The sequence below is a fragment of the Danio rerio genome, chromosome 6 (assembly GCF_049306965.1).
Source record: "Danio rerio strain Tuebingen ecotype United States chromosome 6, GRCz12tu, whole genome shotgun sequence".
NCBI lineage: Eukaryota > Metazoa > Chordata > Actinopteri > Cypriniformes > Danionidae > Danio > Danio rerio.
Window position 1 is genome coordinate 50,071,422 of NC_133181.1, and position 27,608 is coordinate 50,099,029.

The window sequence follows — 27,608 nt, forward strand, 5'->3', positions numbered from 1 at the left end:
ATAAGACTGCATCTGTTAGAGTCACTGGGACCGTATGAAACCTTCATATTCACTCAGGAAACAAAGCAAGACCTTGAGATGGATAAACCAGATTGTTTAATACTTAATAATTAAGACCACACTGGAAAAGCAATTTTCAGCTTTTTTTTTTTTTCCCACTCATTTTCCTTTGGCTCAGTGCCCTATTTATCAGAGGTTGGCATAGCGGAACAAACCACCAACTATTCCAGCATATGTTTTACGCAGCTGATGCCCTTCCAGCCACAACCCAGTACTGGGAAACATCCATACACTCTCTTATTCACACTCATACACTATGGCCAATTTAGCTTATTCAATTCATCTAGAGTGCATGTCTTTGGACGGTGGAAAACAGAAACCCCTGGAGGAAACCCACAAGAACATGAGGAGAACATGCAAACTACAAACAGAAATGCCAACTGGCACAGTCGGGACTCGAACCTGGCTGTGAGGCGACAGTGCTAACCAATGAGCCATTATGCCGCCCTTTAATTTTTTAGTTGAATAAGTTAAACTTTTCTTTTCATCTCAACTTACATCGATCAAACTGAAAAAAAAATGTATGTTGTATAACTTAAATGTAGTTAAAATTTGATTAACTAAAAATAAATGAAATCAAAATAAATTAAAGCAACATGAAAAAAATATTTGTTGTCATGATGGTCAGCAGGTTCACCATTATTTCAAGAATGGATTACAGAAATGGGGAAGAGAGCAGCATATGAAAAAATGATGTATACAGTAGATTACTTGATGAATTGGATGTTTATCAGAGAAGATGGGGAAAATAGTTGCCATTTTTTTGGAGGCTGAAAAAGATGACTGTGGTGAGACGCACAGTAAACATGTAATTATCTTATTTAATTATTTTTGTATGTTTGTTTGTTTGGTTTCTTTATGAGTTTAAATTATTTATCTGAGTTTATTGGATTTATAATAGCAAAATCTATTTACTGTAACTGATGCTGTTGGGGAGGGGAAGAGAACGGGGGCATTAAAAAGATGCAATGTTGTACTCTTAAATTCATTCATTCATTTTTCTTCGGTTTGGTCCCTTTATTCATCAGTGGTCGCCACAGGGGAATGAACTGCCAATTTATCCACCATATGTTTTACACTGTAACCCAGTACTGGGAAACATCCATACACACTCGGTCAGACTCATACACTACGGCTAACTTAGTTTATTCAATTCACCTATAGCACATGTCCTTGGACAATGAGGGAAACTGAAGTACCCGGAGAAAACCCAAGCGAACACGGGGAGAACATGCAAACTTGACACAGAAAACTCGAACCAGTGACCTTATTGCTGTAAGTGCTAACCACTAAGCCACCATTTTGCCGTACTGTTAAATAATTGAGGAAAATAAATAAAGTGAATTATTAAAAATATATATTTGTTGTCTTGACATTTTGTCATTACATTTTTTACAGAGCTTGAAGTTGGTATGAAATGAAAAGCGCTAATTTGCTGGTGTGACAATGCTGATAAAATGACTCTAAATCATAATGTCAATTAAAATGTGTTCATTTTATTGGCTTGTGTTTTTTATCTTTATAATTTACGAGTTACTGAGTTAAATTTGAAATTCTTACAAAATTCCTTTATATTATTTCATAAAATAAATAAATAAATAAATAAATAAATAAATATTACAAAGCATTTTCAGGTTTGGTTTTCAGCCAAATATGTCCAGAAATTTTAGTTTCATCAAATAAATAATTATTACTCTGCATTTCTAATATTTACTGTACATGCTCATTTACAGCTATATTATTTAATTGACATTTCCTATTATCGGTATTATGCCTAATGAAATGTAAGTTAATTCAGAGTTTTTCATCTACACCACGGTTCTACATTAACGTTTTGGGAAACATTATTTCAGTGGTCTTGGTCTGTTTGTTTGGTGTTTGATGGCAGTGTGCACATATTCAAATTTGATCTGTACAATACAGAATCAATTTTGCAATGTGCGCATGTGCAATAATCACATGGCAAGATCTGCAATGTTAAGTCAGGTTTATATTTATGTATCCGATGAAGACAGTGGTGTTATTTTACATTTGATTAATTGCAAGATTGTCAAAAAAACATAACATACTGTGTATCTTTGCTCCACTGTATTTTGTCTTGCTTGGTTTGGGACTTTGCTGGATTTGTTTTTCAGTGTTCGGAAAATTAAACCACGCTGAGCTGAACTAAATTGAACTTCAACTCTAAAAACTGAACTGACACAGTTTCCGTTTACTAGAACTTCTATGTTAAGCTGCTTTGACACAATCTACATTGTAAAAGTGCTATAGAAATAAAGATGAATTGAATTACTATTAATCAACGCTTGTGGTTGATTTGTTTATATTTTATACAGATGCACTCTCCCCATACAAAGTCATTCCAATCTACCTAAAATGACAAATTCTTCCCAACTAAATGTATTCATCCATCTAGTGAGAGTACACTCAATATCGCAATGCGTTTCAGAGAAAAATAAAGTACTGCAATGTCAGTTTTTCTCCAATATCATGCAGCCCTGATGAATGATTTAAACTAAATGACACTAGATAATAATGATGAGCTGATCAAACGCGACTGCAGTGTCTTTTCTAGAAGCATTCACATTCCAGCATATATTTCTGGTCTTACAACCTTCTCTTCCAAAGCATCATCAATCTACTCGAAAACATCTCGCATCACTTCCTCGCGAGTGAGAATTCTAACATAACTCGGATCCTTCCAAAGGCCTTCACTTAAGGGTCCTGGGTGGTCAAACACTAGACTCGCTCTGGTGGAGAGCGGAGCCGCATCTGTGCTGTCAATGTCGTCTTTCCTGCTTTCGCTCTCATTTCCTTTCCTTTTGTTTTTGCTCCCGTCTCTAATCATTTCCTTCTTGTTTTCTTTCCTCTGATCCCTCAAAGATCCCTTATCCTTTGTTTGTTTGCTCTTCCTGTCTGGGGATATAAGGGTGTCTCCATTTTGCATCTCTATATTTCTCTGCTTTTTCTTCTTTTGGGTGCCTTCAAGTTCAGCTTCGCCTTTTCGCTGGACCTCTTCATCTTCTTTGCTCTTCACTTTTCTCTCAGATTCTCTCTCTTGGGTTTCATTTCGCTTCCTTACCGCAGACTCACGTTTTTTCCTCCTATCTGTGCCACTTTTCCTTTGGTCCAAGTGGCTTTCCTCGGTTTCGCCAATTTCCACTTCCTGACGTTCTCGCCTGGACTTTTGAGGGCTGACGGAGCGGCTGTGCTGGCGGGATGATCTGTTCTTCTGGGAGTCTCGAGTGCTTTGTTGAAGCTTTTCTTTGTGGCTGTGAGCTTTGTCTTTGGCTTTGGATGGGCTTTTGGATTTCTCTGTATCTCCGAGATCAAGGAGATTCTCTGCGGAGCGACTCTTGATGCGCCGCGGCTGCTGTGAGACTCTGGACGAGCTGGTGTTTGGTGTTTTGGTGTGTTTCTCCCTCTTGCTGTCTTTAGAGGGATTTAAAGAGCCGTCTGTCAGGCCCGTCCTCTTCTTCAATGAGGTGGATGTTGGATGAGAACTGAGAGGAATGTTGGAAGTGTGGGATCCCGGCGGATCAGGAACGATAACATCTCCTGCAGAACCTGAGGGACAGAAGATTGCATCTGTTACACTACTTTGCATTAAAGCTCAGTGACTAATTAAAGCCTTATAAGACTGACCATGGAAACCAATTATATCTGCTTGTGCTAAACTGCACTGTGCTAAGCTGTTGTGGCTGGTAGCAAATGCTGGGGGAGACAGAATTCTGGGTAGGTGCTAGGTGACCGATGGAGTAGTGTATTGCTAGAGCGTAAGGGTGGTTACTAGAGTGTTCGGTCGACACTACAGTAGGTGGTTGCTAGAGTGTTTAGCAGTGGCTAGAGTGATATACAGTCAACATTATTAGCCTTCCTGTGAAATTGTATTTCTTTTAAATTGTTTATATTTTACAATTGCTGTTTAACAGAGAGATTTTTTTTCAACAAATTGTTAAACAAAATAGTTTACATATAAAACTATTTTGAAATATTTTAGATGCAGCAAAACATATTTAGAAGTTAGTTGTTCTGTTGGTTTTATCGAATATGGACCTTCAGTATGTACTGGGGAGGTTTGCTGCTGAGTGTGATGCACCTCCAAGTTAGGGGCCATGGTGCTCCACTGGAAAAAGGTGGCTTGCCATCTCTTGGTTAAAGGAAAGTCCAAGTATCTTGGGGGTTTGTTCACGAGTGAGGGAAAGATGGAACGTGAGATTGATCAGTGCAGCGGCAGCAGCAGCAGCAGCAATGTGGTCGATGTACCAGCCATTGTGGTAAAAAAACCAAAAAGCAAAGCTCTCGATTTACCAGACAATCTACGTTCTTACACTCATCTATGGTCATGAGCTTTGGGTCATGACCCAAAGGACAAGATCTCGGATACAAGTGGCCGAAATGAGTTTCCTTTGCAGGGTGGCAGGACACACCCTTATAGATAGAATGAGGAGTTGTGTAATCCGGGAGGAGCTCGGAGTAGAGCCGTTGGTCCTCCACATCAAGAGAAGTCAGCTGAGGTGGCTCGGGCATCTGTTTCAGATGCCTCCTGGACGACTACCTAAGGAGGTGTTCCAGGCATGTCTCACCGAGAGGAGGCCTCAGGGAAGACCTAGGACATGCTGGAGGGACTATATCTCTCAGCTGGCCTGGGAACGCCTCAGGATCCCCCTGAAGGAGGCGGAAGAAGTGTTTGTGGAGAGAGAAGCCTGTGGTTCTCTCCTGAGACTGCTGGCCCCGCGACCCGGCAACGGAAATGCGGATAAAAATGAATGAACGAATGAAGGAATAATTAAAATATTTTTCAACTTAATTTGCAGGTTATCATTTTAACTAGGAAAGCTAGGTTAATTAGAGACCAGTGGCGCAGTAGCCAATAAAAAAAAATCTTTTTTTTTAATAATAATATTGAACTTGAAAATTATTTTCATTTTAAAAGATGAACTACTTTATTCCAGCCAGATTAAAGGAAAATAATAACCTATAAAATTTCTTGTTCCATTAAAAATGTTTTACAGGAGGGCTAATAATTTTGCCTTTAACTACAGTATATATACAACATTTATAATGGCTTCACACAAAATAAATGCATATATATTGTGTGAAACTATTTTGCTTTGGGTCATAATTGCAAAGAGCATGCACAAAAATAGACAAGTCTAGAAGAAAATTTAGCAATTATGCAGCAAAAGAAAGTGTAGTAAAAGTCCCATTACCAAAGAAAAAAGACCTAGAGGAAAACAGAGGCTGTTAGTGATGATGCTCCTGGGGGCAGTAACACACGGTGGAGGAGCTCACACAACCTGTACACAAGACAATAAGAGGAAGGAAAGAAAGAAAAAAAAAGAAAGAAAGGAAGAAAGAAAGAAAGAAAGAAAGAAAAATAAAGAAAAGAAAAAGAGCAAGAAACAAAAAGAAACAAACAAACAAAAAGAAAGAAAGAAAGAAAGAAAGAAAGAAAGAAAGAAAGAAAGAAAGAAAGAAAGAAAGAAAGAAAGAAAGAGTTAGCAAGCTGGTGATGTCCAGTAGATGGGCTTGAGCATGTGTTTAAGTGTCATCATGGCTCACTGTTCTCTGGCAGCAGGGCTTGTGGTCGTAGTAACAGCAGCACTTTGTTTCCTCCAGCTTGGATCAGCTCAATGGCTCTAGTGTGACTGATGCCTTGTGTCTGTTCGCCATTGATCTCCACAACCTGATCTCCTACCTGCAAAGGGCACATTCAGACATCTGAACTTTTACGTGTTACATCATTACTCAAATATCTCATAGCTTTCAGCTTTAGACAGTATAGTAAGGGCAGCATAGCTAAAGACCAAATATCATCAATATTTTATGCATCTGCCAGACATTTTTTATTCAAAGCATCCAACACAGTAGTCAACAAATGCATTTTTGTTTTCAAATCAATCCCATGAAAAGTCCGAAAATCCCATGAAATGCCTTCCTGTTGTACTTTACATAACTAAATCAAAATGCCATCTGAAAGACATCTGCAAACCATCATTTAACTAGTTTATTTGTTTTATTTATATATATATATATTTTATTTATTGACATGTTGTGCTAGAGTTAGCTATAAAGCTAATTAACATCTGTAGTCCATGGGCAGGAAGTTGTAACAAGTTTAACATGATTAAAAAAAATAAAAATACTACAATATACACTCAGTACAATACAAACAATACATCATAGTCAATAGAATGAAATCAAATCAGTGGTTGCATATTTGATTTTATTTGAAGTTTTAATTTATTAAAAGTGGTACTCTCTCAAATATGCACTGGTATTTTATTTCATCTTTCTGCTGCTCTGACAAAAAAAAAAAAAAAAACAGATCGTCCAAAAACAGTTCTCTTGGGTTTAACTGAACAATCACCTCCAAACAATGACCTAGGTGTTTTTGAACGAAAACAATCCACATCCACACTGGCGTTTCACCTAATGTTTCTGAACAGCTCTTCGTCCACACTACACCTCTGAAAACGCACATCACATGACCACACACACAAACATACAAAGCAGGTGCTTTGAGTACATCTCCCCAGGTGAGAGCAGCGCACATCGGACAGTTCATCAAGGATATCCCGCTGGATCTCATCTCACTTTAGTTGTAAAACTAAATATTTAATTTAGTGATATTTAATTCATCTTATCTCTATCTAACGACTCTTTGGTCTTTTAAATCTATTACTTGTCCTCAGGTAACATGTTTTGCCAGAGTGCAAAGATAAGTTAATATATTAATTAATCTAACCATGTACACTGATTCTGCACATTTGACTGATTGCTTGTCTTTATTTCCTATCAAAACCTATTGTACGTTATACTTTTATAATGGCCTTTATAGATTGATAAACTGATATTCAGCAAAAGAGACAGAGTATGTTTCGTATTATTCGAGAAAATGAAAGGAGGCAGTAATATTATAGGCTTTTGCTGTAAATCTGCATACAGTGAAGATGATGCCTCAACATTTTTGGTGTCTGTTAAGTTGTCAACATCAAAATATGCAGTTATATCATGTTTTTATTGGCTGCAGCCATGTTTTCCCCATCCACGCTGACACGGAGCAGCAGAAAAAATTAAAACGGCCTCAGTTTTTGGCACTCGAAAACTCTTGGGTAGTATGGACGGAAAGAGTACCGTAGATAAAAATGTATAGTGTAACGTGGCCCTAGTCTGTCTTATATTGTCCTTGCAGACAATCACACATTGTTTGAGAGGTGGTGGTGCAAGATCATTAAATATTTTATACATTAAACACACATCAGCATAAATATAATAAATATACAATACAAATATAAAGAATATACAATGGTTTTAATGCTGTGATGTTCATGTTGGCCAACCTGTAGCACAATAGGATGAATGAGGGAAGACTATTGTATTCATAAAAAGTTTAGCAGCAGTCATTGGCAGGTACACATGGAATCTGCGTGCTCAGAAATCCGCAGATTTTGCAGATTTTTAGCCCTTCATTGAGTCTATGTATTTACTTGTGTAAATTTGTGTACATTTATATTTATTCAGTTTTTAAATTAGTTACAGTATAATTTTTGTGATATACTAATAGTAATATGAAAGTGTTTATTTGATTTATTTACAATTCAGTTTGTAAAGTAATATTTTCTGTCTTTTAGTAGAGATATTATATAAGAAACTTGCTTTGTTTACCAAATATGTGGATCTAATTGGGTTTGCACTGTAAACAATAAATACAATTTAGAAAAATATTCTTTTTTATTTCATAAATTAAGTTTTTAACTATGATCCTCTCAAAATTATTCCGCATAAATCTGCCAATTTTTGAAAAAATTCTCCACAGAAATAGCAAAAAAGGTCTGCAGATTCTGTCTGGCCCTTGTCATAGGAAACTGGTGCCTAATGTTTTCAGATATCCTCAGGGATGCTCCAACACTTTTGGAAAACTACTTAATGTTTTTTTTCTTCATTTAAATTTGAGTCAATAATTATACCTAACTATTTAAAATAAACAATATTTAATATTTCTCCATTAACTAAAATATCTGAGCAATCCTCCTCCAAAGTTAGATTTTACAACATCCATTGCGTAAAACATATTCCAGAGTAATTAGTGGTTCATTTCTCTGTGGCGACACCTCATAAATCAGAAAGTTAGTGAAGCGGAGTGAGTGATTTTACATAATTTAAAGCAATAGTTCACCAAAAATGAAAATGCAGTCATCCTTTGCTCAGCCTTCACTTGTTCAAACTAAACAACAAAAGAAGATATTTTGAAGAAAGCTGGAACTGTAGCTGGATTTGTTTTTCAACTATGGAAGTCAATGGATGCCAGCATCTTTTTAAAATATCTTTTTTTTTTTTTTTTTTAAAAGAAAAACCACATGAGAGAGAGAGAAAGAGAGAGAGAGTAAATTATATTCATTTTCATCCTTGAGTGTACTATCCCTTTAAATGCACTGTTCCCTCAAATTCCATCCTCAATCTGTGAGTTATTAAAGAGTGCTGTGCTGTACTGACGTGTATCCTGCCGTCCTGTAAAGCAGGGCCGTCCTCAGCCAGACGCAGGATGTAGAGGCCCATGTTGTACTCCGTTCCTCCTCTCAGACTGAAGCCGAAACCACGAGGACCACGCTCCAGCTCAACTGCAATACAGCCCTATGTAGGAAACAATTCAAAAGCATAAATAATATAATAATATAAAAGAAATAATATAAATGATAAAACATGAATTTTAAACTGCAGAAAACTGCTAAATTACAGAAATTTTTAGAGTGTATATAGACCCCGGAGAACTTATAAATAAAAAATAATCTATAAATGCCACTTATGACATTTATTATGTATTTTCCTCTTGAGATGGCATGAACATGCTTTTACAGTATATGAAATACTGGTTCTAATAATTTTTCATGCTTTGTTTGGATATACTCGAATTTGCATATGCATCATGAATGACCCTTCATGCTTAGGTAGATATATATAGTGATATAAGTGGGATTCTTGCCTGTTTGGACTCTTGCCTGTTTGGCGTTTTATACTCCGTCCATGTAAGCTCGTCCCTGATCTCATCCATATCCAAATTATACCTGCACATACAGTCAAAAGCACACATTACAGTGCACAGATTCAGCTTAAATCCTCCTTAAAGAGCTTAATTTGATCTGTGCTTGTAGAATTTACATGGTTTCTCAACGTATTTACTAAGGAAATGATGTCATCTGAAGTGGTTTAAATACTGCACCTCTCGTCCTGAGTGGATTTGAGGATCTTGTGCTGCGGTGCCGGACTTTGTTTGGCTGAACTGGCTCCTGAAGGCGGGCCTTTGTACTCTTTAAACAGCAAATCAAAACAAATGGATTATCATATGGGCTGATACACAGTAAAGAACAGGTTTGCTTAACAGCATATATGTAAGAGACTGTAATTCAATTTTAAAAAGTGTCAACATTTATTTTTCTTACTATAGAAGTCAGTCGTTACATGTTTTTTTTTTAGCTTTCTTCAAAACATTGCTTGACAGAGCAAAGAAACTCATAAAGGGTCAGTAAATAGTGAGTAAATAGTGAGTAAATATTAATTTTTGGGTGAACTATCCCACTATCACAAAAATAATGCCTTTTTATTGCTTAATATATCAAGATTTAATTAGCAAAATTAAATGAATGGTTGTTTTTTTATTAATATTAAAATTGATTAATTAGTCTAGTATTTAGATTAGGGATTTTACATTCATAAAATGCTTATTAAATCTATAAGTAAATAGTCTACTTTATTTTCAAACTTTCATAAAGCATTATTTGTTTTATTGTGCATTGAAGAGTTCATTTGCAAAACAAAAAAGAATACGAAAAACTAATACAAATTATACGTTTACTTTAAATAATTATACATTATTGATTTTTGTAACTCGACAAATAATGACAGAAGCTCTGTTTTTATACCAAAAAAGGATTTACAAATCTGGCTCTGAGTGTTAAAGTACTCATAAAACAGCATTCACAACCCATTTAACTTTTTGTAATGTGACTTATTAATTATATTTAACAATAAGATCAAGATCTCTAAAAGGCCTGCTTTATTTTTTTAATCATATTCATGTCTAGGTGGCAATTATTTTAATGCTCTGTTTTTGAAATAGGCTAGTAATTGTTGTAACTGCCCTTCATAAAGCACTCAATTTAAATACGCATGCATAATTGACATCAGATTTCTCTGTGGATATTAGCGTTTCAATTAAAGCTACATTATTGCGTTAGTGTGGCAAATCAAAGCATCAGGCAGAGGTTGAGAAAGCGTGGATATTTATGTGACGTTTGATTATCTCACCGTCCTCAGGAACCACGGTGAGCGTGACTGAGTTTCCGGCGTCTTTGATGAGCTGAACAATGTCGTTGTGGGAGAGCTCCACAATGGACTGACTGTTCACAGCGGATATACGGTCACCAACGTTCAGCAGTCCACATCGGTCAGTCGGACTGCCCTCGATTATTCGACCGATCTTATGAGGAATCACTGAAACACACACTTAGGCAAATCACTTAGCAGAATTGCAATGGCTTGATTTATTTAAAATTATAGTGAATGAATTAGGAAATGTAACAATTCTTGGGGGTTAATACAGATGGATGAAACTAAATAAAAAAGAGCAGAGGTTTCAAGCCACATTTTAAATGTTAGACTATTTCATTTTTAATATGCAATCGTAAAAATGACAATGCTAAATGTAGAAGAGCATCTTTAGTGTCAACATTACATTAAAGCACTGCAAATATTTAAAAAAATATTTTATATATGTATATATATATTTATATATATATATATTATATATATATATATATATATATATATATATATATATATATATATATATATATATATATATATATATATATATATATATATTTATATAATATATAAATATATATATAAGTTTTAATTAAATATAAAATTAAATAAGTAAAATAAAATAAGTATAACAGATATTTGTACTTATTTATTTCATGTAAATTAAAATAAGAATTTAATGCAATTTTACCTATATAAAAAAAAGCTTAAATTAAATATGTGCATTTTAACAACTGACTTAAGCATGTATACTTAAAATTAGTGTGAACATCAATCCATTACTTTAAACCACCACTAAAACTTCTAAATAAGTACATTATTTTTTAATTCAATATAAATGTAAAAAATTACAAAGAAATAAATATAAAAAACATATTTATATAAAAATCCTACAATTGTATTTATTTAATATGATAATAAAATCATAAACAATTAAAATATTAATTAGATGCAATTTTAACTACATAATAAAATGCTTATATTATAAATGTGCATTTTAACAACTGACTTAAGCATGTATATTTAAAATTATTGTAAACGTCGAGCCATTACAATTAACCACTACTAATACTTCTAAATAAATACATAAACATTTGAAATTAAATATATATGCAATAATTGAATATAAAAAAATATGCATTTAAATAAATATTTTTAAAAATTTTGGATTTATTTAATGTATAATACTAAAATCATGTAAATTAAAATAATAATTAAATTAAATTTTAAACTATATAATAAAATGCTTATATTAAACCACTAATAATGCTTCTAAATAAATACACAAAAATGTTTTTATTAAATATAAATGTAATTATTACAATAAAATAATTATAAAAATAGAAATGTATATTATTATTTTGAAAATCTTAAAATTCCATTGATTTAATAGAATAATAATTAAATACTAATAATTAAATGCAATTTAAAATTATATAATAAAATGCTTATATTAAATATGTGCATTTTCACTACTGATTTAAGGATGTATACTTAAAATGAGTGTAAACATCATTACATTACATGAAACCACTACTAACACTTATAAATACACAAACATTTTTAATTAAATAGAAATGTAATAATTACAATAAAATAAATAGATAAAAAAAGAAATTTATATAAATATAAAAAAACCTTAAATTGAATTTACTTAAAAATAATAATAAAATCATGTAAATAAAAATAATTCAATGCAATTTTAAATGATATAATAAAATGCTTATATTAAATATGTGCATTTTTACAACTGACTTGATGTATACTTCAAATTAGTGTAAACACTAAGCCATAACATTAAACCACTTCTAACACTTCTAAATTAATATATAGACACATTTAAATTAAATATAAATGTAATAATTAAAATAAAATAAATATAAAAATTAGCAATTTATATAAATAAAACTGTCATAATAATAAAATCCTATAAATAAAAATAATAATTAAATGCAATTTTAACTATAATAAAATGCTTATATTAAATATGTGCATCTTAACAATTGATGTAAGGATGTATACTTAAAATTAGTGTAAATATCAAGCCAAAATTAAAACATCACCATGCATTTCTTCACAACACAGTTCTTGACTTCCACTGCTTTTTCCCCCTAAACAGTATCTATTTGAAAAATGAGTCTGCGACTTCTTGTGCATCAATGAATGTGCTGTTACCTCCCGGTGGCGGTTTACTCTTAGAGGTGAGAATGACAAAGCCGAAGCCCTCGTTATCTCTGCGATGAAGCGTGATATCAAATGACTCCTGGTCCTTGACGCTTGGCACCTGAATTCGCGGAAGCCGAGGTGATCCATTCACAAGGGTCAACGCTCCACTCCCAACATCCTCCAGGGCATCTACAGAGCACAAATTACACACGCTGACCTTTAATCAACGCTTTTCAGCTGGTTAATTATGTCTCAGACCTGTCAGTCAGCAGTTCTCACCTCGGAAAATGACCTTCCTGCGCACTGAAAGTAGCACTTGTCCGTTGCGTGCTGCGTTTGTCATCAGGTCCAGGACTTGTTTGTGAGATTTACCCTTCACGGTGATGCCATCGATGCCAATGAGCTCATCTCCGGCCCGCAGGCGGCCTTCCTTTTCTGCCGCCCCTTGGGGGATGATGGCACCAATGTACACCTAGAGAAATGAGACAGGGAGCTTGTTTTAAGGGGAAAAATTAAAGTCAATGTTTTTATGGTTTCTCTACACTGAGAACGTTTACATGGACACCAATAATCTGAATTTTAATACGATTAAGACAATACTCTGATTAAGAATATACCATGTATGCAGAATTTTTTATAACCTTAATCTGACTAAAGTCATAATCAAACTAAACAGAAATCGGATTAAGACATGTGAAGTATGGCGATTTTAATCACACTACTGAAGTGCAGCACAGACATGCTGTTACGTTTGCTTGCAGAAACTACTGTGGGTATATGTTTGTGGATTTAACGCCATTAAAGAATCCGCATTTCGTGCTGATGACGTTGGCTGCAGACGCTGGGTTCGCACCAACAATCGCTGGTCGGCGTTGTGTTTAAAAGCGGAGCCCAAACTGCAGTAGTTCTCTCTCTCTCTCCATCTCGCTCTCACTTTTTCTGTGGGTCTCTGTGAGGACAGTCTCTCTTGCGAGGAGTAGTCTAAGAGAATGTGTTTCTCTTCTATCCCAGGGGTCAGCAACCCAACATGTTGAAAGAGCCATATTGGACCAAAAAAAAAACAAAAAAAACAAATATGTCTGGAGCCGCAAAAAAAATGTAAAGCCTTATATAAGCCTTATCATGAAGGAAACACATGCTGTATGTATCTATATTATCTATATTAGCCTACTATAAAAATGACTAAGTTGGCTATAAATACATAATGAGCCTTCATGAATAAATAGGCACTGAAATAAGGTGGTTGGTGTTTATTTCGTTGTCATTTAAACACTTCAGCACAGCGTCTGGTCTTTCAGGGGTATTAATTTGATCATTTCTTCTTGCGGCCCATCAGAGTTCACATACCTGCATAAAAGTGCGTTGAATATCGGTCACATCACAGGCAATTGAGTATGCTGGCACTGAATTAATGTCCTTGGTTTGCTGATCGGTGATGTTACCTACAATTTTAATAGCCCTTTCCTTCACTGTCTTAGCGGAGAGAGGTATATCTTTAATTTTTTGTATTAGCTTGATTTTGTTTTTGAATTCTGCAAATAGGTGTTCTAATATGTTGATGAATGACTCCTTCATGTAGTCACCATCTGTGAACGGTTTTCCATGCTTTATTATCTTCCGGTTTGTTTACAACAGCCACCTGCCTGGCATCCCGCCCTGCTGATAGAAACAGGTGTCGCAGGCTAAGACGCAAATCTTCGTTGACAGAAATGTTGAAATTAAATATTAATTCTACACACTTTTACAGCATTTGAACATGTTAAAAATGTTTGTCCTCCAACAGAAATCATATTAAAACTGAAAAAAAATATTAACTTCCCCCATCTTTTTCCATTTTCAAACATTTTTGAAAAAACTCCACGGAGCCACAAAAGCAGCGCTAAAGAGCTGCATGCGGCTCTAGAGCCGCGGGTTGCTGACCCCTGTTCTATCCAGTATCACTGAGTTTGTTGAGGGGGCATGAATGAAAAGTTATTAAATGAAATACAATAGTATCAGACTGCAGAGGTGGTCTGTTTCTTAAGAATTTGCATCCGCCTTTGTCTGTTTGCAAACATATTGTAAGAAATTAACTGCAGTTGAACTATTTGAATTAAAAATGTAACACTGAAAAATCACACATCCCAGCAGACACAATGTCATAAGAGCTTAATATTGGATTAAATTTAGATCATCAGCTTCTAAGGACAATGTTATTTATACGTCCAATAAGGATGTGAAATGACATTAATATTGGTTGATTTTAGGTTGTTTTGTAAAGTAACCAAAATCCAACATCGAGCCAACATCTTAAACCAACGTCTTATTGACATCATATACTGATATTTGTTCATCAGGCATGGCAACCAAAATCCAACATCTGACAGACATCATAGTGGTAACGTTTACACAACATCAAGGTGTAGACTGTTGATATTTTATCGTTTGTAGGTTGCGTTGGAAAGAAATCAGAAAGGAATGTCTGTTCGATGTTGGACACTGATGTCTGCCTGATGTTGGGTCGATGTCAACTCAATTTTCATTCCCAGACAAAATGCAATGTCCCATGACGTTAAGGTACAACATCAATCTGACATCATGTGCCTGCTGGGATGGTGCGATGCAAACACAAACTGTTATTGCATGAAATGCCGAAGGAAACTAGCATTGAATGGTGACGTAATTACCTTAATAGATCTACAGTATATACTGTAACATGTGAAACGGGAACATGAGATGAACATTCAAAAAGCAACTCATGTAAACACCTTCAAAATCGTATTATTGTCTTACTCAGATTAAGGCAAACTATTAGATTACTGATGTTCAGGTAAACGTAGTCACTGTGAAAACCTTATAAATTCTGATTACACAAAACATTTGTAGAAACTAACTGATGTATTTAAGTTAGTAGAATATCATTTTATTTCGTACTACAACAACATGTTTGTGACAAGGGGTGCGGTACGTTAAAGGATAAATTCCCCCAAAAATTAATTTCTGTTATGAATTATTGATCCTAATGTTTTTATAAACCTCTGAGACCTTCATTCATCTTCAAAACACAAATTAAAATATTTCAAATTAAGATATGGTCAAATTAAGAAATCTGAGAGCTCTCTGGGTTTCCATTAAAAGCAAGGAGGTGTTCGATGTCCAGAAACGAAACCCAAACATTGTACAAACATTTCATGTGACTTCAGTGGACCCACAGTAATCATACGAAGCTCCTAGAACATTTTTGTGTACCCAAAAAGTCCCATGTAAATAGCCTATATCTTGTCTTACATATTAGGTTAGGATGTGTTTACTATGGACAATTCAAAGTATTGCCATTAGCATTAGCAGTTCAACACACAAGCATCGTGTTGCCTGTCGACAGGGGCGCCGCTACCCTCCATGGGCCCTCTGACAAGCTGAAAGATGGTATTGGCGCGGGCCCTTGCTAATGTCTCTGGGGCCCCCCTAAATGTATGGGCCCTTAGAATCGTCCAAACTCTGCTGAAAAATCCAGCTTAACCCAGCCTAGGCTGGTTTGCTGGTTTTAGTTGGTTGACCAGCCTGGTTTTAGAGGGGTTTTGGCCATTTTCAGGCTGGTTTCTTAGCTGGTCAGGCTGGAAAATAACCTGCCAAATCCAGCTAAAACCAGCTTGACCAGCCTAGTTTAAGCTGGATATAGCTGGTTTTGGCTGGACTCCCAGCTTGGCTAGACTGGTCAAGCTGTTTTTAGCTGGTCATCTCCCAGCCTGACCAGCTAAGACCAGGCTGGAAATGGCTGGAAACCAGCCTAGAAGTGGCCAAAACCCCTCTAAACCAGCCTGGTCGACCAGCTAAAACCAGCCAACCAGCCTAGGCTGGTTTAAGCTGGATTTTTCAGCAGGGAAGACATTGGTGAACATTCGTTTTTACAGTTTTTGGTGCACAAATTTGTTCTTGGTGCTTCGTATGATTACAGTTGACCCACTGAAGTCTCATGCAATGTTTTGACAATTTTTTAGTGTCTGATTTTGAATGTCTGGGGACTGTTACTGTTTATGGAGAGCCAGAGAGCTCTCAGATTTCATCTAAAACATCTGCACTTGTGTTCTGAAGATGAACGAGGTCTCTGAGGATTGGAACTAAATCTGGACAAGTCAATAATAACATCATTTTCATTTTTGTGTGACCCATTCACAGTTTCTCACATAATTTTAACATTCATGGTTCTCACAGCTTTTTGTGCCGCCCTGCTCCTCACAGTTAATTACAATTTAATTGAAATATCGAATAAATTGATTTGTACAATTTGTTAGTATTAACATCACAAACTTTAATCTTCATGATTAAGTTTTAGTTAGAAATAGCATGTGTTAATGCAACTATCAAAAGATGGCTTTTAAGAGCCAAATCTTGGATGCATGCAAGTTTTTTCAGCTCAGCCAAACCACAGGCTGTTTTCTTCACTACACTGGTAATCCGACAAATTTCAACATAACCACTGTAAATTCCAAAATGGCAGATAATTGCAGATTAATTTATTTGTCCATGTTAATCTTGTGCAAAACACAGAAAAACTCTACTTTCAACATCACTTTAGTTATGTAGGCCTGCGCAAATCAAGCAGAGAACTGGAAATCTGCTTTAAATCAACTCTGAATTGAATTAATTCACTGTTTTTCCCAGTGATGGGTTGCAGCTGGAAGGGCATCCGCTGTGTAAAACATATGCTGGATAAGTTGGCAGTTAATTCCGCTGTGGCAACCCCTGATTAATAAAGGGACTAAGCCGAAAAGAAAATGATTGAATAAATAATTCACTGTTTGGTATTATATCATACAGTATATTATCCTCTTAAATTGCAGCATTTTGACTGTAGCATTTCTGCTCCTGCTGCATGAGATGAAACACATTCATAGAATTCTTTGGATCAAGAAAGTATCCAAGTTTGCTGTATAACGCCTGTTTCACACCGCAAGCGTCAGCGGCGCGTGAGCAGAGCGTGAGCAGCGCGTGTGTTTTCGGCGTCCATGTTAACAGATTACGCCTGTTTCACACCGCAAGCGTCAGCGGCGCGTGAGCAGAGCGTGAGCAGCGCGTGTGTTTTCGGCGTCCATGTTAACAGATTAGAGCTTTCATACCGCACGCAGCAGCAGCGCGTCAGAGCGAGGCGTGAGCGTCGCCGAAGCAGCAGTGCAGCGATAGTTTCGGCGCTGGGTCTATTTTTGACGCGCTGCTCACGCTCAATTAAAGTGACAGTGCATTGAGAATGACCAAAACACATTGAATGACAGTAAAAACTAACAATTTTACCCAATAAATACGTTAATAATGTCAAATGGTTTATATATAGTCATTCAAATGAACTTAAAATGATTAAAAACGGCAACAAACATTTATTTAGGCCCGAACTACAAAACCAAATGTAAAACTATTTTACTATCAGTTTTGCTTAAGTTGCACACTAGTGTTGTAGGAGAGGGGAAATGGAATATTTACGGGATTTGTAGTCCATAGCGAAGTGTATTGTGGGTAGTGTAGTGCGACACGCATGCTGGATGATGTGAGCTCGCTGTGTTCTGTGCAGCTAGCAGAGCAAGAAAGTTTTAATCGGCTTTGTTTTATGTTCACTCGAATTATTCCTACCGGGAGCTGTTTGCACTGTGAATCTGACAACACGAAAATAAGTAAAAGAATGTCATGCATTAATTACTTTTGTCCGTCTCATCATCTGCACGAGCATGAATTAACGAGCTGTTATTCTGCCGCTGGACATTACTGAAGCGGAGAAAGCAACACTAGTTTGATCATGTATAAATATCATTATAACTATATTGTATAAATATGATTATAACTAGGTCTACAGCAACCTGATAATCAAAAAACAAATGACATGATATCACAGGCGATTGTCTTCTGACTGTAGACAATTCTCATATAAGTTAGCTTTAGAAGCATACAGTACTATTTGATCTATAAAATTTGTAAAATAAACATTTGCAGGTTAATGAAACAGCATAGGAGGGGCCTTGGTACAGATGAAAAGTTTAAAAAGTGTATTTGTATATAGAGGGGTAACTAGATCGAATAGACAGAGATAGGTTGATCTCAGCAGCAGCTGCCGAAGAGCTGCGCGCTGCAGACGCAGCTGGTGTGAAAGGCAAACGCCTGCGTGCTGCTACTGCTCGACATACGCGCTGCTCACGCTCTGCTCACGCGCCGCTGACGCTTGCGGTGTGAAACAGGCGTTCTCCCTTCTTACTGCAAAACATTTTCTCCATCTGGATGTGTTTAAATTCACAGTAAGGCGTGTTCCTGTCACATTTCATGCATGCTCACTTTAATAAATCAATAGTCAATAAATCAAACTTGTGTCATTGGCATAGGAGGCAATCATCTGCAATGATCAAACACATTTCTACATAAATATTAGGGCTGAGTGAATATTTAAAATCATATTAAAATCGCGATTTAAACATGCACGGTTTCTAAACCGCCTTACAGCACGATTTTTCCACAGTATGCTATTTAAACCAATCATAGCACAGCACGCCTGAACAGAACTCGAGAACAGACGGAGCTTAATAACAAATAGGCTGCATAAACTGATGATGAGTTCAGCACAGGAGGACTTGGTGCCAAAAAACAGTCAACATCTGTGGTGTGGGACTACTTTGATTACAGTAAGGCTGATGTATCGCAGAATCAGGTCATTTGCAAAACCTTTCAGTCACATATGGTATTTAAAAGCGTGTGGAAAGCACGAGGAGCTTCGCTTTCTTCAGCATTCAACACGCTTAGCGCTCGCGCTGCTTTGTCATTGCTCCGTGACTATAAAACATTTTCTCAGAGCATGACAGACTAACAAAACATTGCTGAAGTTCTGATACAAGTTTTATTTGTTAACTGGGTGTGCATGGAATTTGCGCATGCATCACTCCCAATATGCGCGCAAGCTGGGTGCCTCCATTGAAAATAAAAAAACTTGCACGCACAAAAGACGTGATATGTGAACGGCCTATTTCAAAGCAGCGTCACAAGGAGGTCTACAATCTATGCCTGGCAAAAAAATAAATAATAAATCTGTGGACACAGACAAAAATACAAGCAACTACTTCTGATATGATCTTGATTTTTATTTTACTACATGATCTTTATTTTTTGCCTTATCTCTGTTTTAGAGACATGTTACAGGGCTTTGGAAATATGTTTCAAATTCACACAGTAAAATGTTTGTGTGTGTGTGTTAGAATCATGATTAAAATCAAAATCGCATATATTGTTTAAGAAAATTGTGATGGGGTTTCTTTTGCACATATCACATATATGTACATACACAGTTATAAACAGAATTATTAGCCCTCCAGATTTATTAGCCCCACCGGTTTATTTTTTCCACAATTTATGTTTAATGAAGAGAAGATTTTTTTAACACATTTCTAAACATAATAGTTTTAATAACTCATTTCTTATAACTGATTTCTTTTATCTTGACAGTAAATAATATTTGACTAGATATTTTTCAAGACACTTCTATACAGCTTAAAATGACATTTAAAGGCTTAACTAGGGTAATTAGGTTATAGGCAGGGTAGGGTAATTAGACAAGTTATTGTATAAGAACGGTTTGTTCAGTAGACAATCGAAAAAAGATATAGCTTAAAAGGGGCTAATAATTTTGACCTTGAAATGTTTTTTAAAAAATTAAAAACTGCTTTTATTCTAGCCAAAATAAAACAAGTAAGACTTTCCCCAGAAAAAAAATAAATATTATCAGACACACTGTGAAAATTTCCTTGCTCTGTTAAACATCATTTGGGGAAAAAAAATAAAAAAAATCAAAGGGGGGCTAATAATTCTGACTTTAAATGTATAATGATCATATATATATCTTTATTTTAAATTGTTTGTTTTAGTTTTTAATGGAAGTTTCTCAACCTGTTATTTGAAAAGCAGTGTTTATTATGTGGAAAAAGGTGAATAAATCATATAAATAGACTTTATGAATGGGAATAATCAGAAAAGAGGTTACTGTATGGAAGTATAAGAGACTCACTGGTTGTTCTGCACCTTCTCCTCCAAGCACACGAAAACCAAAGCCCGTCTCCTGATCTCTTTTGATGAACACATCCAGCTCTTTATATTGAGGTACTGGATAATAAAAAGCAGAATTAAATACCTGAATAGGATTAGCCAGATTCTTTAGTTTGTCATTCCTGAGTCATGCAAATACCTTCATTGTGCCTCTGCATTCAGATCATAAATTAGTTGTTTTTTCAAATATATCATTAAAAACCTTATGTTCTCCACCCCACATTATACTCAAAAGCTAAGCAGATGCTCTTTTCAATGCCTTATTAGCGATTGTTGATTCAGATTCTAAAGCTCCAAAAATAGCATAAAACATTCCAGGCAAGCTTTTAATCTTAATACATCCTATTAATCTTAATTCTCATAAATTATCACATAATTAAACCCGGTGCATTATTTGCAAAAGCAAGACATTTGCCTACATGTCTCCGATTTGGCTGGTGAAGCTGCTCATCAGTGCATCAGACTTTATCAAGGACATTTCTACTAAACTGAACAGAATTAAACTAAACTGAACTTCAACTGTGGCATACAGTGTGCATCAAACTGAATTGAATCAGTTTTTATTTACCTAGAACTTCACCAGCATTGTACCACTGTCCTGCCTCAGTGTTTTTCCTTTTTGTCAACTCTGTTTTTTTTTACTACATTATGACTATAATTATGACTATAAGGATGAATTATCCTATTTCTTTCTCTTTATGCTTAATTAAAAAATAAAAAATAAAAATAAATAAAAATTAAGATCTTAAGAATATATATGGCAAAATTGTCATTTTAATTCAATTTTTTTCATTTATTATCAATATTTATTATTATTATTATTATTATTATTATTATCAATATTAATAATAATAATAATAATAATAATAATTATTATTATTATTATTAATAATAATTATTATTATTTATTATTATTATTTATTTATTTATTTATAAAAATTATTTTGTTAACAACAGGCTTTTCAAGCCATTATGTTGCAATAGCACAAAACAAACAATATTGTATTCCCGTTGTTATAAGCAATTAAAAACAGTTACTGTTCAAGGATTAGGATTAGTGGTTTCATATACCACATTACCAATATATATATATATATATATATATATATATATATATATATATATATATATATATATATATATATATATATATATATATATATATATATATATATTTTTTTTTTTACTTTTAATTTTAAAATGTACTCTCTCTCCCTCTCTGAAGAAAATAAAATGAAATGAAATAACTGTACATGTATTTTTTTTTTATCTGACATGTTATATAGCATTAGACTACAACAGATCCATATCATTGTGCTGTACCATAAAAGACTTTCCTCTCTGAGGGCTGAGCTCAGCACAGACTCACCTATGCTCTCCGTCAGGGCTTTGGGTTTACTATAGTGAAGGGAAGCGTCTTGTTTGGGAGAGCTACACGGCAGTGTGTTTGAATGATAGGTCAAAGCCTGGGGAACCATCATATCATGGCAGCGGTCCAGAGTCTCAGTGCTGGCACTCATCCCTCCTCTCTGTTGGAAAACAAGAGCAGAACTTGTGTTTTCAGGTGTTTCTTCAGAAGATAATCAAGCAAGTGTATTCAGATACATTGAATAGACCTATGCAAACAGGCACACCATTAATGTTGGATCATGACTTCATGGTCTGGTTAACAGGAAAAGAAATAACACAGCTATTCATATGCAAAAACTGTTTCCATGTCAAGAGTGGCACTGAAAAGAAGCGTTAATGGACTCTTTCAGGAAGCTAAAGTTCAACATGTCTATTTAGTTGATGTTTTGTCATTTTGCCAGCACTTTTTTTTGTTGTCTGGCATAATAATTAAGAAACTTTGCTGCCATTAAATGATACACAGCATCTGAAAAAGAGTCCCCAACTAGGTAAAAGTGCTGCGTGGTCCCTTTATTAATCTGGGGTCGCCACAGCAAAATTAAAAAAAAAACTTTTGAACTTGTGGGGGACACCAGAACACCCGGAGGAAAAACCCACACAAACACGGGGAGAACATGCAAACTCCACACAGAAATGCCAACTGTTCGAACCAGAGACCTTCTTGCTGTGAGGCGACAGCGCTACCTACTGTGCCACCACGTCACCCATAGCAATGATAATTAATACAAAAATTTTGTAGAATTTGTCTGAGAGGTAGCATATAGATGCTAAACTGAAGTGGCCCGAGCACCGAACCCCTCGGGGACACCTTGACACAGAAGGACAATGACCTGTGAACCCCCCAAAAACTGAACTGTGAACATTCAGTGAGGTAGGATATGAATTAACTTAGTGGTGTCTCGGCTAAGCCAACCCAGTTTTGAAGTCTGTCCAATAGGAAGCTGTGAGAAAGAGTGTCAAATGCTGCAGTTAGATCCAAGAGCACCAGAATACCACAAGCCCTCGAATCAGCAATCATATGAAGGTCATTAGTGACCTTAAATAGAGCTGTTTCCACACTGTGACCTGATCTAAAGCCCGACTAAAATACATCAAATAAGACATTTACCTTGGGTGACCATTTGCTATTTTTATGGGACACATCCTGGCCAGGACTTCTCTATTTTGCTATGTTTCATATGTTCGTACACGGTAAAAATTTATTATTTACTGTACTTTCCAAAATTGAGCCTCATTGCCTTTAAAGCAACAAGTTGATTTTACTTTAAAAAAAAGTCCATTAACTTAACTTTCATAATTATGCACATAGTTTGTTTACTTAACAATTATAAGAAAACACGTTGCTCTCACGTTGTACAATCAACTAATCTCTTTTTTTCACAGTGTACTTGCTAAAGGTAATGATTGAAAAGTAGTTTGGCCAATAACTTGCAGCCATTTATACATATTCAACCAGTTGTGTTACATGAGAAGGTGGCATATATAAAAAAAAAAGTTCACAGCGATGCAAATGCGAGTACATATTAGATGCATTTGTTCATTCATGTAGAGCTGCACAGAGCAATCATTGTATGACATCAAAGTGTTTGACATTAAAGCACCACGAGGGTGAAAGTATAAGAAGCTATTTGTTTTCTATACCTCCTACAGATGCGGTCAGTCTTCAAAGTGCAAACAGTCAAAAACTGGATATTTAAGGCAATATAGAAATCCTGGCCAGGACATGTCATGTAAAAAAAAAAAGGCACATACCTGTATGGTCACCCTATTCTCATGGTGTTTTAAGTGGTTTCATGGTAAAATGGTTGGTTTTTAAACTATTAATCAGCTGTTTATTTTATATGTTGTCTATAGGGTTTTCTGAATGGTTACAAGTGTGATTATTGAGTGTTTTAGGTGGTGTTGATGTAGTGGTTGAAGTGTTGCTCAATGGTTTCTTAGTGATTTCCAGTGGTTCTACCATGGTTAACTATATTTTTACAGTGTTCTGGTTGTTTCTAGAGAGTTACTATCAATAAAAGATTGCTAGGCTTATATCAAGGCTTTGCTATATGCGTTCTAGGTGCTTGCTCTCTATGGTTGTTTGGGTGGTTAACAGTTTGTTGACAGGTTAGATTTACTTGCATGCCTCCATGATAGTTTGATCTTTAGTAAAAGTCTTTTTTCCTGTTTTATAACCCTCAAGTCAAAATAACCCATCAGATTTTTTCAAAAAGTACAAGCAGCATGATTTATTCATGTCTGTGGTACAAATGGTGTGGGACGTGTTCGTACTTTGAGAAAGGGGTTTGTTCGCCTCCCAAGCCGCAAGTATGAGCAATAATTAAGAAGAAGTTTCATCAGCACAAAAATGAAATATTCAGCCACCTCTTCAGTTCAACAAGGTCATTATCACCCCTGAAATCTATTATCATACTCACCGGTCTTAAACTCTTCACAGGCGATGTCTGACCTAGAAACAGAAAAAAAAGGAGCAAATGAGAGATTTAAGTAGCTCTGAAAGAGGGGGAAAATGAGGGAACAGGCACTCATCAACATACAAATGAATGAAAACAGGAAGTCGTCAGTGAGAGAAAGTTTCTAGTCTTATTATAATGACAGAATTTCATGGTTGTTGCCTCTCAATCATGAAAAAGGCATGAGAATACAATGTTTCAGTGCTACATTATTAATTGCCATCCATCTAAACTTGAAAAGCTACTCAAAGAGGAAGCGTCATTCAAGTGCTTCAAAGTGGGGCGTTTCCTGAGCCAGTTCAGAGCGGAGTTAATCATGACATGTGCGTCATTTTGGAGCCAGTAAAAATGGATAGAATAAATGTTCATAAGAGAAAATGATGATGGATATTATGCATGTAGAGTTAAAGTCAAATTAATTGCCCTTATGTGACTTTCTTTTTTAAATATTTCCCAAATGACGTTTAAAAGGTCACACAACACCAGCAAAGATTTTATTGAGATGTTGACAGTCATATATGTGTCCCTTGTTGCTAAAAACTCTATTAGGACACATATATTTCACAAAAAATTAAATATTGGTTGTTTTTGTGTTATTTCGAGCAAATTCATTCTTCCTGTTTAGAAGCTAAATTCCAGAGTGGAGACTGGATGTCTGTACCAGCAAGTACAACGTGACGTCTTTGAGTTTTCAGCATTAATTCATTAGAAGTCTTGGTTCGAACCAATCAGCGCACCCTATTGTGTATGCGGTGCAACTTCATTAATATGCATGACAGCTTGGAAGAATTCTTCTACCTGTTACAGTGTTCAGAGAGATGCCACGTTGTGTTGCCAACCGTTAAAACAAGTGGAGGAAGAAGAATTATTTGGAGAAATGGGTCGCTTATAAATGTGCTGCAACGAAGGTTTTGTTTTCACTTCTCCGCTATGAGAGAGCAGCTGGACTCGTGTGTGGATTACAGTGCTCTGCTAACACGTAACAGAAATACGTTTGTAAGGCTTTTTTTTTTTTTACCCGAGAGCTTTTCGCATCTGGAAATAGTAAAATCCGGATTTGCTGCTCGTCTCCTTTTAAAAAAGATGCAGTTCCAGTTCATGTTGATTGTTCTGTCTCTACAGATTTGGTAAGTGTGTGATCAATGTCCTTTGTTTATGTTTATTCAGCTGGCAAAGTTAGTTTGTATCATCAGCAGTACTCTTTTAGATTGTAAAGACATACATTAGTCAAAATGATTTAGTTTCTAAGTTTAAAGCATGTTAATATCACTACAGTATTATGGACTGAAAGATCCACTGTAAATGCTGCTCTCTAAAAGTAAACAGGTAAACACCTTAATCAAAATATTACAGTCAGGTAGGATTTTTACTGTATTTTGTGACAGGAAAGGTTATTTTTGCAGGTTTTTTTTTTCTCTAATAAGGTGTGCGGTATAAAACATTTCATTAAAATAACACTCTTCCAGCAGTTCCTTGCATCTAATATCTCATTTGTCACTGGGGGCATACATGAAATGTTCCTGAATGAAAGTGAAAGTGCCAAACTGCAATTAAAGTCGACAAATTAAGAATAAATCAATAACACAATCTCACAGCAATTCATAACTTTTTGATTTAGTGACTAATTCATATGAATTCGTACAATCTAATTCGTACAATTTAGTACGATTTGCTCATCACCAAATGACGGTTGGGGTTAGGGGTGGGGTTAGGTGCCACACCTCCTTTTTAAAATTGTACAATTCCGTACGACTGAACTCATACGAATTAGCCACTGAACTGGCAAAACGTAAAATACTTACATTTTCTCATGAGATCAGGCTGGAAACACCCAAAATTACATGAAACTCCAGAAGAAGTGTGAACAGAGCGGTGTCGAATTATGTGCAATAACATGTAAAATGGGATCATGAATAGAACATTCAAAAAGCAACTCATGTCAACACCTTAATCATATTACTGTCATATTCAGATTAAGGCAAATAATTTGATTACTGATGTCCATTTAAACATAGTCACTGTCTATCTCCCCTGCATCTGTGTTTGTGTTGTCGCTGTGAAAACTCCCCACACTGAAACACACTGAATCTCCGCTTTTCATGCAAACCCTTTCCTCTTTCCCTCTCCCGACACTCCCACCTAGACAAAGCTGGACCCACCCACTTTCCTGACTTTTTTTTAAACTAGAAATGTGAAAACACCCTGCTGAGACAGGGGGGGAGGGTTATGGCCCTTTAACAGAGCAAGGAATTTTTCGATTTATTTGCGATAATATTTTTTCTTCTGGAGAAAGTCTTATTTGTTTTATTTTGGCTAGAATAAAAGCAGTTGTATTTTCTATGCCATTTGAAGGTCAGTATTGGCCCTCTTAAACATTTATTTTGATTGTCTACAGAACAAACTAGTGTTAGACAATGGCTTGCCTAATTAACATAGTTAAAACTTTAAATTGCACTAAGTTGAATACAGTATCTTGAAAAATATCTAATAAAATATTGTTTACTGGTACATGGCAAAGATGAAAAATTTCAGTTATTAGAAAGGAGTTATAACTAGTGAGTTAACTGAGTTAAAACTATTATGTTTAGAAATGTGTTGAAAAAAATCTTCTCTCAGCTAAACAGAAATTAAGGGAAAATATAAAAGAATTAAAATATAACAGGAAGGCTCATATTTCTGACTTCAACTGTATTCTCCTAGGAGAAAGACATTACAAATGGCAGAAGTCGTGCAAAAAACAAAGACGTCGTTACAATTTCATCTGACAAAACATAACCAAGAACATTTTATTCATTCCCTATGTTTTCATTCCTCCCTCTCTCTCTTGATAGGTGTGATTTCTACTGAATTTAATGGCTAAATAATGAATGACGAAACTCGCTCAGCGTTTGAGGATTAATAACACTGATTAAAGCATATTGCTGATTTCCTTGACTCTCACATTTCTTCCTCCCTCTCTACCGGGGCAGACAATAAATCCTCACAGAACTCTTCTCAGTCACATCCTAAAATTCCCCTATGATTTAGACTCATTTCCCAAATTCCCAGCCAGCCCCACAGAGTAGGTGCAAAAAAAAAAAGCACAAAGGGCCTTTTCTGCCAACTGTGTCAGAAGCAACGGTCCATCATTCTTACATAAGC

At 35.5% G+C, this 27,608-nt stretch overlaps 1 protein-coding gene and 1 long non-coding RNA gene across 9 annotated transcripts in view; one reads left to right on the plus strand and one right to left on the minus strand.

The window, feature by feature from the left end:
- Positions 1-1,808: 1,808 nt before the first annotated feature.
- On the plus strand, positions 1,809-6,444 carry LOC141386352 (uncharacterized). Its single transcript, XR_012408202.1, has 2 exons — positions 1,809-4,476; positions 4,702-6,444. It is a non-coding gene; the product is annotated as an uncharacterized lncRNA (long non-coding RNA).
- The window catches only part of magi3b (membrane associated guanylate kinase, WW and PDZ domain containing 3b), a 248,841-nt gene continuing 223,561 nt past the window's right edge, over positions 2,329-27,608 (minus strand). For 2 of the 8 annotated variants that reach the window (XM_073954529.1, XM_073954528.1), the window contains 12 exons: positions 24,432-24,463; positions 21,971-22,130; positions 20,564-20,658; positions 12,832-13,024; positions 12,562-12,741; positions 10,369-10,554; positions 9,284-9,371; positions 9,047-9,128; positions 8,560-8,697; positions 5,626-5,761; positions 5,274-5,360; positions 2,881-3,627 (listed from right to left, as the gene is read on the minus strand). In XM_073954529.1, coding sequence (XP_073810630.1) covers positions 5,308-5,360; positions 5,626-5,761; positions 8,560-8,697; positions 9,047-9,128; positions 9,284-9,371; positions 10,369-10,554; positions 12,562-12,741; positions 12,832-13,024; positions 20,564-20,658; positions 21,971-22,130; positions 24,432-24,463 — 1,343 coding nt within the window. In that variant the 3' untranslated portion in view covers positions 2,881-3,627; positions 5,274-5,307. Of the gene's footprint in view, positions 3,628-5,273; positions 5,361-5,625; positions 5,762-8,559; positions 8,698-9,046; positions 9,129-9,283; positions 9,372-10,368; positions 10,567-12,561; positions 12,742-12,831; positions 13,025-20,563; positions 20,659-21,970; positions 22,131-24,431; positions 24,464-27,608 lie in introns of all 8 variants that reach the window. The other 6 variants (XM_073954527.1, XM_073954526.1, XM_073954525.1 and 3 more) reach the window with 3 other exon arrangements.